At 41.3% G+C, this 13,482-nt stretch overlaps 1 protein-coding gene across 1 annotated transcript in view; it reads left to right on the top strand.

Moving 5' to 3' along the window:
* Window positions 1-12,773, top strand: part of emilin1a (elastin microfibril interfacer 1a) — a 31,804-nt gene extending 19,031 nt beyond the window's left edge. The window contains exons 6-12 of the mRNA XM_054761870.1: window positions 508-681; window positions 1,379-2,656; window positions 4,862-5,276; window positions 5,522-5,647; window positions 6,536-6,553; window positions 6,663-6,797; window positions 9,270-12,773. Of these exons, the coding sequence (XP_054617845.1) occupies window positions 508-681; window positions 1,379-2,656; window positions 4,862-5,276; window positions 5,522-5,647; window positions 6,536-6,553; window positions 6,663-6,797; window positions 9,270-9,589 (2,466 nt within the window). The 3' untranslated portion in view covers window positions 9,590-12,773. The remainder of the gene's footprint in view (window positions 1-507; window positions 682-1,378; window positions 2,657-4,861; window positions 5,277-5,521; window positions 5,648-6,535; window positions 6,554-6,662; window positions 6,798-9,269) is intronic.
* The last annotated feature ends 709 nt before the right edge of the window (window positions 12,774-13,482 follow it).

Here is a 13,482-nt window from a genome sequence, read left to right as displayed (position 1 = left end):
TGATGTAGAGGCTACAAAGAGTACCAGCTGTATTTGAGGGAAGACCCTTAGGTGTACAATTTAATTTTGATAATATCCATACATTTGGTCGGTACCACAGTATATAATAATGTGTATTATTGTATTCTGTTACCGCCTCCCTCTCTCTTTACCCTTCCCAGTGAGGCATGCTTTTTCCATGTCAACAGACACAAAATTGTTTATTTCATTCCATCCCATCATTCAATTTTGATCTGTGTCAATGTTTAGCAGCTTTTACTCCGGAATGATCCTCTTTAAACTCCACCGAAAGCTTTACAGCTGCCATGTCTGCGATGCGTGCATTGTGTGTTGTGGTAAAGACGTCTACCGCAACACATGGTAGTATACGTCATACTGACAGTAATTGTAGCCACTAAGGGGCACCACCTGGTTAACAAATGTATAAAAAAAAGATGAAATGTTGTATTCTGAATATGTAATACAAGCTTAAATGTATTCAATTCCTGTGGGTATTTACTTCTTCAGGTCCATGACCAGACCCTGCTCAACATTAATAACCACTTAGAGAACGGAGGGGGCAACGACCTGGATGGCGATGCAATAGGGGGCGGACTCAAGGGGAACCAGCTGAACACACTAAAGGAAGAAATACTGACTGAGCTGGAGAGAAGGGTGACTCTGTCCTGCTCTGCCTGCCAGGTGAAGCCTCATTTACTGTACATAAATAGATTTGTGGATCAGATTAACATCAGACTCCCCTTTTGTAACCTGCTTATTTTTCCATGTGTCCCTTTCTGCTGCAGTATCAGTACTTGTTCTGGCATCACACGGTGTAAATGATGTTTAGAAGTATTAGGAAGCTTATCTGTAGTGTATGAGGAGAGGGTGGATAAACCCTTTTAATACCTTGACTTCACTTTCCATGAACATTCACTTCTGGCCGCATTCACCTTCCATGTTCCTGTTGGACAAGGCATGTACCTATCAAATTATTAGGTCTTTTTTAAGTGTTGGGGTAGATGATGTAATTGTTTAATTTGCATAATTGGACACAACGCTGTTAGGGAGAGGAATAACATTGTGGGAGAAACAAAAAGTGAGTTAAAAATTAATTGGGTTAGCGTGTGTTTCAGTTAGACTGGACTATAAGGGATGGATTAAATTGATAAATGAACATTTAACATCATTTTAGCTTTATTAAAAACGTTACCAGTTTGTTACGTACAATGTTTGACCGCAAGATACAACAGTATACAAAAACTGGGCAAAATTTAGGTGAAAATGTTTTCGGAAGATTGTACAACATGCCATGTACGAAAACTGGGGTATCACTGTATTTAGATTTTTTGATTTTATTATTTTGAACTCATAGCCCTTGTTATTCTTTTGTGTTCAGGCTGGTGTGGAGGATGTGAGGCGGAAGCAGGAGGCGGACAGAGAAAGAGTGAGAGCCCTGGAGAAGCTGATCAACTCCATGGACCAACATTTAAGGCAGAGCCTACAAATTCTTCGAAGTGAGACTGAACAGTCCCAGACATGCTGCAACACTGTCACTGAGCTGGAGAAGAGATTGTCCGTTCTGGATGGCCAAGTCACCTCCACTGCCAACAAGTGTGATACGATAAAAGGGCGACTAGATAAGGAGCTGGCTGGAACCGGGGGAGGAAAGGGAAGGGTGACTGAGGACAGGTTGAATGGCAAACTAAGAGAGTTAGAGAAACGTGTGAATAACACCGTGAGAAAAACAGAACAGAGGTGTACCAACACTGGGAACAATCTGAAGGACAGTGTCCAAAGAGACGTCACGCAGCTACGCAACATGGTCATCAGTCAACTGGATGATCACAGCTTCAAAATCGGAAAGCTAGAGCTTGACGTGGCTGTTCTTGGGGACACTGTCAGGGACCACAGTCGACGTCTAAGCCAGCTGGAGAATGTTACAACCTTCATGGACAGAAGGTTAACAGCGACTACGAAAATGTGTAACGACACATGTGGGTTTAACGGAAAAGACCGCCAGACTGAAGACACCGTCAAAACCTTAGAATGGAGAGTCGTGGCCAACCAAGGGGAAATCCAGAAATTTAACACAAGATTAAATGACTTGTCTGTGTCAGGTGACTCACTGGCAGACAGAATCATAAACCTAACGGATGATGTGAAAAAGATCATTGCCGTGACGGGCAAGAATGGTGAGCACTTCAACAGGATCGTCACGGAGGTTGAAACTTTGAGCCAGGATTGGGAAGACTGCTCTATCTGCAGCAACGTCGAGAACGACCTGCGTCTGCTGGCCAACTCCACCACAACGGGGATCGACAAGTGTCAGACGGAACTGAACGATCTGCGGAGAAAGGTCGATTCAGGAGAAACGGTGTGCTCTCAGGTGTGCTCAAACCTCCAGGAAGAGGTGGGTCGACTCAGAGAGGAAGTGGAGAAGACCAACGCACAGTGTGAAATCAACATCAATGATCTTACCAATCGCCTGGATGGTCACACTGACCACAGTGGAAGATTAGGAGGGGATCTGAAGTCCATCCAAGGAGAGTTATCTAAAGTAATCGTCACATTCCACTCCATCAACAACACATTGAAGGACATGGGAACGACAATACGGACACATGGGAACTTCCTAAATGATCTGACCAACACCAAGGACAGGATCCACACTGAGGTAAAATGAATTGGTAATGAAAACATGAGCTACTGTTACAGTCGTAGCTCAGGGCAAGTTACAACTCAACTCAGAAGTGTCACTTTCTTTAGGGAACACACAAGCGAAACACACGAGCATGTGTCTTATTCATGTCTTAAATGGTTTATGTTCTGTTATTATGTCTACTGTATTGGGTAATACAAGTGTAAAGGTGACTATAGGGGTGTTATTTCATGTGTAAAGGGCTCTAATCATGCTAAAACCCGCATTTAGGAGGTCGTAAACAGGTTTTCTATTCTCTAAAAACAAAACTATTCCATTCATAAATAAGGAATGAGGGATTACTGTAAAGCAAAATAAACTTGGTTCCACCCAAGCGACCATCGACCACTCTATTGTACCCTAACGACCGTCATTTAACTATTTTTGACCACAAAAGAGCGAAACCACACCTGTCTGGATACGCCTCCTCCTTCAGAGGATAAATACTTGTGCCAAATCTTCTCAGACTAGAGCTGTCCTATTTAGTCAGACTAGTGTTTGTCCCGTCTAGGCGCTGAGCATGAACTGATGAAGACTGCTCGGATGGCGGAAATTAGGCATTTTTTTCCACAGAAAACACATCCCATTCACCATAAGTCTGTAACAATTTATAAATACGTGATGATACGGGTAACATGTAGAGAATACTTCTACCAGCCCACGTTTTTACATGTTTATGCTTCACTGATAATGTTTTTTTCAGCAATTGTAGCGATGTCCCACTTTGTTCGGCGCTCCCTGAACGCACCATAGTTGCGTGCTGCTTAACGAAAGTGAAACTTACACTATTTCTAACTGAAGTTGCCACAGCTTTGTAAATCTATGTGTTCATGGATCGTCTTACAGTATCATTCATTAGTTGTAAGTACCTGTAAATTGTATACTTGAAATGTGTTTAATAAGCATGTGAGGCATACTTAGGGCTCAAATCTGGATTGTATTGCGAGTGGGGGCCCATAGGTGCTGTATCAACTAGTTTGCAGTCTAGGGCAGGGCTCTCGGCAGGATTAGTGCTGCAACACTACAACACTGGCATGAAAGCGGAAGTTCAGAACATTCAGATGGACATCGCATTCAAAAACAACAATGAATCAATCATTTAATTTCTCCCCTGGTCAAACATAATCCCTAATACAGTATGTTGCACATGTACGGGGGGTAGATAATGACTTGATCCCCCGCTAATTTTGTTACTTTACGCCCTTACAAAGACATAAACAGTCTTTTTTTGGTAGCTTTATTTTAACAGAGAAAGGTAGTATATCAACTAAAAAAAGGTTGTGAATTAATTTGTATTTGATTGAGTAAAATAAGTAATTTGATGATTCCTTACTGCAAAAGTACAATTTGATGCATTTAAGTATGCTCGGAAATCCCAGGGAATACAGCTGCATCGAAAAAGTGAATTCAACTTAGTTACTTGGTGTCTTTGAACGCAACTCTTCATGGCTCATAATAACATGGTCAAAGTGTGATTCATATGTTGTGCTACTATTAAAGAGGCTAGCGTTAGGCAAATTGATTTTGTGTGCTTTCTTTTAGCGTGAATTAAATTTTCAGTTCATTCGGAGCTGTTAATACATACAAATGTACAGTATATGTCATTGTGTCCTGTCATTTATCTTTTTCATCATTTATCTTTTTGTTTAGAAAATAACAGTTAAAATGTTGATTAATCATGATTAATTCATTTGAAAACTCTGATTAATTTGATTAAAATTAAAAATAATTTGACAGCCCTAAAAGTAAAAACAAATCTCATATCAAATCACATTAAGGTTAAAAGCAATGAAAAAAACTACTTCCCCAAATTGTAAAAATTGTCAGGACAATCAGTACATACTGTAAGTGTATGTACGTATGTAGTAAATGAACAATCGCTGGACTGGCAGAGACATGCTACAAAGTTGGAAGAAAGTCATCGGGATTTGGGCTGTAAGTCCTAAATCATCAAGTGATGAACCAGTGTTTTATTAAACTTTAAATAGCCTTTCAGAATGGAACCCCGAGCTACCATTTATGGCAATACTGTCCTGCTGCAGGGATGTTTTATGTGTTCTTTTATTGACGTGGATGGACTGAAACGTTTTCTTTATGGAGTGTTGTTTTGACTTTGAGCTGCATCTCTATGGTGCCGTATAAAATAAACTAAAACCCTTTCTGTCTGCATTCTGTTTAAAGCTGGACATTTTGAAGAAGGATCTGGCGGAGCACATTGACGACTCAAGCGATCGGCTCGGCGGTGTCAGCAAAGACATAGAAGTGATCAGGAGCAACTATTTGACGGAAGTCGGGGAGTGTCGGCGATTAAGCGACGGCTTGGACGGACGACTCTCCAAGCTGGAGGGAGTGTGCAGACGCTTTGACTCTTTTTCGGACAGCCTACAGAGGATTAAGGAGGGCCTGAACCAACACGTGTCTGGGTTGTGGAACTGCGTCAACGGACTCAATGTGACGGTCACGTCTCACGGACGTCTTATCGATAATATCCAGAATGTCCAGCTGGAAAAAATCCATTCAAAGATACACAGGCTGAACTCGTCCCTGCTGGACTTGGCGAAGGAGTTCCATGATTTCATAGGACAGGATTTCACGGGTAAGGCTTTTAAGAGGACTTAGGGCATGGGATCTGACTCTCCGACAAGATATAGAGCTTTGCCAATGGGAGGCAAGGTCAGAGAAAGAATCTGGGCTGTCAGGCATTTACTTAAAACCCTAGAAAGAGGAGTTTCAGTAAACACGGCGCTGAAAGTCACAGCAGGTTAAAGCTCAAAGCTTTCTGGGAAATCTCCTTAGAAACATCGCTTATCAGTAAAGAGGATGCTCTGTCCTTTTCTCCAGGCCCACCTGGTCTACCAGGCCCCAGAGGAGAGCGAGGGGCGTCTGGACCCCAGGGCGCTGTGGGACCCCAAGGAAAGGTGGGACCTCAGGGTGAAAAGGGCAAACAAGGACCAGCTGGACCGCCAGGTAAAGACAAATTATGTTGTGTGGCGTCGTGGAACGCGATTGTGTCGATTTGGACGCACTTTTGACTGGTACCGTTTGTCGAAGTGTCCAAAAGTGCGGCCCTGGGGCTATTTGTGGACCACAGCTGTTTTTTTTTATTGGCCAGTGGCACATTTTAAAAATACAATTAATCAAGAAAACTAGAAAAAAACCCAGCAAAAATTAAAAAAACAAAAACAAAAATAAAGTTTAAGTATTTGGAGAAAAAAGTCATAATATTATGGGGAAAAAAGTCTAAATTAATTTTATTAAATAAAAAAAATAAATCAAATTAAAATTAAAGTTGTAATATTAAAGAAGATATTTTCTAAAGTTGTCATAAAAAGCAAAACCAAAAATAATTGGAAAATTAGGTTGCGAAAAAATTATATTACAACAATCAAGTCGAAAATATTATGGGAATAAAGTCATAACACTAGAAAAATAACATGTAAATGTTGAAATATTTATAACATTTAAAAAAAATGGAAAAATTAAGGAGAAAACTTTCATCCTAATACACTTTTTCATCCGTATCACAAAGATGAGATGCAGACTGTTTTTTTATTTTTTTTATTTATCACTTCTTAGCATGTCTACTTGGATTGATTGGTTTACCAAAATGTAAAATATCAAAGTGGCAGTCGCATCTTTTGATTTTTCAGTTTGCGGCCCATGATGGAAAAAGTTGGCCACCCATGACTTAAAGCTGTCGCTTTTTAGTAACAAGACACATGGCGGACCAGGTCTTTTGTTGACGACATAAGCGGATCTATTGCTTACAAATACTGATTTTAATTTATGACGATATGAAATATGAAAGGGCTGACATAGTAACTCTTTGTTTTTGTCTTTCATCTCACTTCTCAGGCTTGAGAGGGGAACAGGGTACGTGTTGTTCCTACTAAATCATCACATGAAAGCCCTCATTACTCGTTTCATCTCTGTTTAAACTGACTCCCACTTCTTGTCTCTCCCTGCCCTCCTGGCCCAACAGGTCTTGCAGGGTCTGATGCCCACGTGCCCCGCCTTTCTTTCTCCGCCGCGCTGACTCGGCCAATGAGGGGAGCGGGAACCATTGCGTTCAACGAAGTCTTCGTCAATGAAAACAATGTCTATGACCCCAAAACAGGTTAGTGATATGTTTGTTTTGGGTGGTCACTTGAAGTAATCAGGCTATTGTTGTGGCTGTTTAAAGTAGCAAGTTGAGTATTATGGTACATCTACACATCAACAAGCTAACACACCTTAAGTGTTTTGCTTCATTGCATTTCTGAAAAGTTTCACACACACAGGCCAAAATGTCAAAATGGACCAGTTGTGTGTTTGTCATACTCAGCATATATTTGGCATGAGAATCTTAATTCTTTACTTCATTGGAGAGGCATTATCAAGCCCATTATCATGAACAGCAGTCCTATGTTCCACCATTACCGGGTTTTCAATGTTTCAATAAGAGCAATCATGCTCTCAATGACGTGAATCGCAATTTTCTTATAATTGAGATAGTGATTATCTGGGACACACACACACAGTGTTGAAGCCCATGTGCATACATTCATTATGATCATTAGCCTCCCGATTGTCTTGTTCTGCTTGAACAAAACTTCCAATGGTCTTTCTGCCATTCTTCATGGGAAGTCCCGAAAGGACATTTTTATAGTTGACATTAAGAGTCCCTTGCTGTATCGCGGTTCAAACATCGCTCCCTCACTCTCAAAAATGAATGAATAATGACTGTTCGGTTAACTATGGCCTATTATAAACATATTTAAGCAAATGCTACATATTCTTGGTCTAAATTAAGCATTTTCAAGCATAAAAATGTTCTACATGAACTCAAATACAAACACAGTTTAAGGCAATACAAGACGATGAACTGTCTACAAAACAAGGGATGTCCCAATTCACATTTTTTGGCTTCTGATCCGATCCGATCCAGTACCGATCCCTTTTTTTTTTTTTTAATAATAAGTTTTAGTTACAAACATGAATTGGTGGAATAGAATATGGTTATGAAAATAGCTCTTCAAAGCTTTAAAAACAATGCAACCAAAGTATTGCTGAATTTGCTTTTGTGTTACACAGCATGACCAACAAACCTCTGTGAGTCAGGTCCCTAATCCAATAAAAGATAGAAAAAAATCCATCCAATAAAGAATAAAATTGGAAAAAAATGGGCGTGCAAAATACATTTAGGGTAGGACTCATCATTTGACATTGTTATTGTTATTAATTTGTGGTGTGATTTAGAATATATGACATTTTTTAACAAACTCTTCAGCACAATAGTAATTTATTGACGGTCCCTAGTATAAACAACCAGTGGTTAGAGCAGCACTTCCCATGCGAGCAGTGGCAGAGCCAGACATTTTTCATTGGGGTGGCCAAGGTGAGAGCATTTCTCACATAAGTTGATACCTGAAATGTCTCGGTGGCCGGTGGGGTGGCCGGAGAGTGACCAAGGGTGGCCACGACCATGTAGGTCCGCCACTGCGTGCGTGCTCCCCGCACAATGACCCAGCAGTCCGGGCACAGTGAGGCAGAACGCCGGATATCCGACATCCAACGTGAAACTCACGGGAGTCGAGTGGCACCCAGCTTTGAGGCGCATTACTCCATCTACCATGTTGGAGTGTGGCCCCGTTACAAACGTGATACGGCAACCGGATCGGCCCGATCCCGTGGCGGAAGCCAGTATTATCCGACCTACAAAATAAAGCTGATCGGCAGCCGATCCCAATCCTTAAGATCGGATCGGGACATGCCTGGTGTCTACATTGGACACTTGTTGCCAACATTATTCTCATTACTTAACAATGGTCACATGGAAACACCTTTACATTGAGTTGAGATATCAAGAGCGACTGCAGAAGCAGCTACTTTAGTGGTCTTTAGTGTTTCGGACCAGCGAGGATACTTGTCAGGTTTTGTCAGGGCTCCTATCATCGTTTAGAGTTGTATGCAGGATCCAGTCGATGTACAGTCGATCCAGGACCACCAGGGAATGGTGAAGTACTTGATATGGCCCTAAAAATGTCTGAATCCACTTTACACTCACTGACCTGGAATATTTTGCTTCAAACCGTGTCTGTGAGGAAATAATTTCGTAGTTACGGTTGTGGCTTCAAAGTGCATTGGACATTACAACTGTCAGTGGATCCCTGGTGCAGCTGCTTATTCTCGTAACTCTCATCCTGTTATTCGGTGGCTGACGGGGGTAAACACGGCGTAACGTCCAAACGCTCCAAACACAGAAATGATCCAAAACCAAAAAAACACAAACAGAAAATGCTGTAAATGAAAAATAAATGCAAAAGCAAAATGCTGCAAATACCCAAAACACACACACACACAAAACATGAGAGAAATGCTGCAACATAAGTTATCCAGGCTACCAGGGAATAAGCTAGCTGAGGGACAAGCAGGATTGCCATAAATAGTGTTTAACAAAGAAAAATTCCGCCAAATACGGATATCCCACAGGTGTGGCTCCCCAAAACTATGTTTGTCTATGTTTTGTGCGGTGAACTTGCAACACTTATTGTTTAACTTCCTCCTAAATTAGCAATTCCCTTTCAAATCTTTGTCGTCCACCCTGCAGGTTATTTCACAGCCCCGGTCAGAGGGAGGTACTTCTTCAGCGGAATCCTGACCGGCCATAAGAACATGAAAATCGAGGCGGTGCTGTCCAAATCCAATACCGGCGTGGCTCGGGTTGACTCTGCCGGGTATCAGCCTGAAGGCCTGGAAAAGCCCATGGCAGAAGCCAAACACATCCCTGGAGCTCTGGCGGTCTTCAACATCATCCTGCCCATGGAGGCAGGGGACACGGTGTGTATCGACCTGGTCACCGGCAAGCTGGCGTACTCCTCTGAGCCCTTGACCATCTTCAGCGGGACCTTGTTATATGAGAACGTCTGATCCAATGGACGCAGAGCATGGACTCTTTTGAAAGACAAAGCTACCAGGACAGTCAAGACGAATGAAATCATCGAAGAGGATGCATTCAGGGAAAGGTTGACTGTTAAGATTCCACTCATTTGTGCTTTACAGCTTTAAGGCTGCTTTTTTTCTCAAATGCCATCAATTCGAAAGCCACTGCATGTTCATCTTGCCAAAAAACTTGAATTATTTTGCCATAACTTTGCCAGGTGTCCTTTTCGTGACGTGAACGAATGATAAACGTCAGCGTGTGCGGGATCTTTCGCTTGTCCGCCCGCAGTTCTTTTTTTTTTTTTCTTCCCCGTGTTCAGTCATTTTATTCTAATTACTTCTATTATTTTTAATGCTGACCATTTCATTTTGACCACAAGCAAATTCCCAGAAACACGATGCAGGAAGCCAACAAAAAAAAGAAATGAGGGAAATTAAGTGAGTTTAAACCGCAATTCTCTGCGGGAAAAGCAAAAATGAAGTCATCCGCAGTTCATGCAAAGGAGACCACAGGATGAAACATGGAGGAAGGAGCACGACAGCCACAATGAAAGACGGGAATTGTTTCTGTGTCCTGTTGACCATCTATACTGGATCAAGTGGAAAAGATTTTTTAGTCTTAAGGCTCTGTCCCACTGTGCCGTTTAACGATTTTGTCCAAAAAACAAATTGTTTTGGACTTTTAAATTCATTTTTCAGCTGACTTACACTCATATCAAGACATTGACCAATGGCACTAGTCAGATCAAACTTTGGACGTGCCGTTTTCAGCGTTTTTTACTTAAAAACAGGTAATGTGGGCCGTCCAGGAGCTACGACTGTTGTGATGAGGTGATGAGGCGTACCTCGGATTCTTATACGATGCAAACTGGATGTTAATAGACGTAATTCAAACGTTTTTTTAGCCGTTGCCTTTCTGAGATGTATTGACACATTATTCATGCTGTTCTATCTCCCGCTCACGGTCAAAAAATCAAAAAATTTGCCGCCGTATGATACCATCGGATGTAAATATTTAGACGGAGGTAGATGGAGTCGGTATACGGCAGTATGGAACAGAGCCTTATAGGAAAACTGCACTGTTTTGGGAATTTTGCCCATCGTCCACAATCCTTATGTGAGACATAAACACAAGTCTTTCTCTTTTCTGTGTGTTCTAAAGTTATAAAAACCGCTAAAAAGAGGCAGCCAAATAATGCACGTAATGGGACACACCTATCCCGCCTACAAAGCCCGCTATTTAAACACCTCCAAAAACCTCCAACAAGGTTTTATGGTTATATATACATGCTGTAACCATGTAGTGACAGGTACATCCATGATAACATGTAATATTTACAGTATTTTGCCATGCTTTGATCATTTTAATCATTACCGGAATTTCCTTCCCGAGCGCGTTGATTTACATAGAAATGAGCGCTACACCTAGCATTAACCGTTCCAAACTCAAAAACAAAAACACAGCAGCAGTGGCGGCAGCTCCAATATGTAGCATTACCTTTTTAGTAGTGGCCTGAGGTGTTGTGAGCGAGGCACTGCGAGCTATTGCATGGTGAAGCAGGTCGCTAGCCGGCTAGCAGCTCGCCCGTGTGGTGTGGTGAGGTGTCACTACGCCAGAAAAGTAGTTGTTCTGTGTTACCGCCTACAATAACAATGTCGCTGTGTTTCTCTGTTTGTGTTCAAAACAACACGAAAAGTTGTGAATGGAATTGTCAGAAATGGGCTATGGGAGAACTGATTACATTTTGGGAGTGATCCGGATCACCGTCTGGACCCAGGAATTTTTTTAAAGGATTCCTTAACAGTGCGACATAGGACTATTTTCGGCATTTGTGCATATAACTCCACAAAAAATGGTCAGAGCACTTATAAAAATACAGGACAAGTTTCTACAAAATATCAAAGACTGATCCAAAAAATGTATTATTATTTTGGTGGGTGGGAACTCTGTCGCTTGGTGGAGGTCTGCGCTTTCAGAGTGCTTCTCTAGTATGTTGGCCATTTTTGGAGTTTTTTTCAGAAGGTATTATAGGTGGAATAGGTGTGTCCCATTACATGCATCACTTACTGTAGCTGCCTCATTTTAGCTGTTTTTATATCATTATAAAAATATCGTTTTTATATCATTTATATCAGCACAGAAAAGGTAAAGTTCACGTCTCACATAAGGATTGTGGATGATGGGCGAAAGTGGTTTTCCTTTAAGTCCTTATAATGGAAGTCTCACAATTGTGTCTGATTTAAACGTATACTATGTCCAGCACAGACTTGCTAATGCTTCCAGATATTATTTCAAATTGTTCTTCTGTGCCAAGAAGTCGGCATTTATTGTATGAGCGCTATAAATTAATTCCAATCCACACCTTATTCTGTTTCCTTGAAAGAAACCCAGTGGGAATATACTTTTACTGTTTCAATGAATTGTACACTCTTGAAGGAATGTAAATATTGTTCGTTTTGCCATATAAGATTTTTATGAGCTACCACTTCACCTTGCAAGGTACTGGATATGTTTTGTATGTTTTTGCCACACGTGTGCCTCAAATACAGATAAGGCCTTTTACACAGGTGCTCTAGAAATGTCTTTTTAAGGCTTTTAAAGCAACCCACCCCTTCTTTGGTTTTGCAGAAAACAAATCTCATTCACCCAAAGTTGGTAATCATTTATAAATACGTGATAATACAGGTCAAATGTACAGCATACATGTACATACATGCCTGTTAAAAAGGTCCATCATTTTTAAATGTTTATAAGTCTTGACTGTTTTTTCGGCAAGCGTTGAGATTTCGCACTTTGCTCGGTCGCCCTTGAACACACCATAGTTGCTTTAATGTTTAATATATAAACGTCTACACCACATCTCCGATTCCATCTCTTCATGGATCATATTACATGATCATTTATAACCGCTTTTATCTGAAATGTTGATCCAAAATTGGAGGATGACGTAAACGTCAAGCTAGCAGGAGGGGCTTGGATGGGGTGAGGCGAGCCGGGTGTCAAAAATATAAATTTTTCATGGGTCTCAGTTACTCGCGGATTATTTGCATTCGCTGGTGGTCTTGGAAATTAACTCGTGTGAAAAGCGGGGCTCTACTGTATTTAATATAGTGATTGAGATGACTTAGCCTGATGACCCGGGAAAATAAAAATGGTTTTGCAATAAAATGAGTCATGTGTGACAACAATATGCCCATATCACTAGAAAGCACAGGATGTTCTCTCCACACAGATTTTATTCTTGTAGTGTTTTGCATTTGACATCAAAGGCCGTGAAACGCTTGTCCCTCACCGAGGACAAAAATGCATTGCTGGGTTTCAGGAGGTTGAATTGAATAATTCAATAGATGTTTCTTACTCTGCACTGCCATCCTATGGCCGAAGTACAGATAGACTGATGATTGCAGTGCAAGCAATAGATGCACTTTGACTAATGCACATTATCAGACCTCGTTCATTCATCCATTTTCTATGCCTAAAAATTGTCCTCATTAGGGTCGCGGGGGTAATGCTAGAGCCTATCCCAGAGGCGGGGCGGGGTACACCCTTGGCTGGTCGCCAGCCAATCGCAGGGCACATGTACACATTTTCAGACCTAATTGTAGCTATGATTAAATAGCATGAAACTCGTGCAAACAAAGTGCAGATCAAGAGCAGGTAAGTTGAGCTCTGTTCTTGCGGTCATGGACGAAGAACCTGTAATCCTAGCTAAGTTGCTTAGGCATGCGGGTGGGGGTGGGGGTGGAGGGCATCATTACAAGGAGTATTACTCTACACAGTCGCAGTACATTATTTCTGCTATCAGAAATACACTAAGTGGCGTTTCAGAATGTTTATGGATCTTGTAACGCGTGTACATCTGTGTTTTTAAAAACTTTTT

This window comes from Dunckerocampus dactyliophorus, chromosome 19 (genome assembly GCF_027744805.1).
Source record: "Dunckerocampus dactyliophorus isolate RoL2022-P2 chromosome 19, RoL_Ddac_1.1, whole genome shotgun sequence".
NCBI lineage: Eukaryota > Metazoa > Chordata > Actinopteri > Syngnathiformes > Syngnathidae > Dunckerocampus > Dunckerocampus dactyliophorus.
This window is presented reverse-complemented; position numbering and strand designations above follow the sequence as displayed.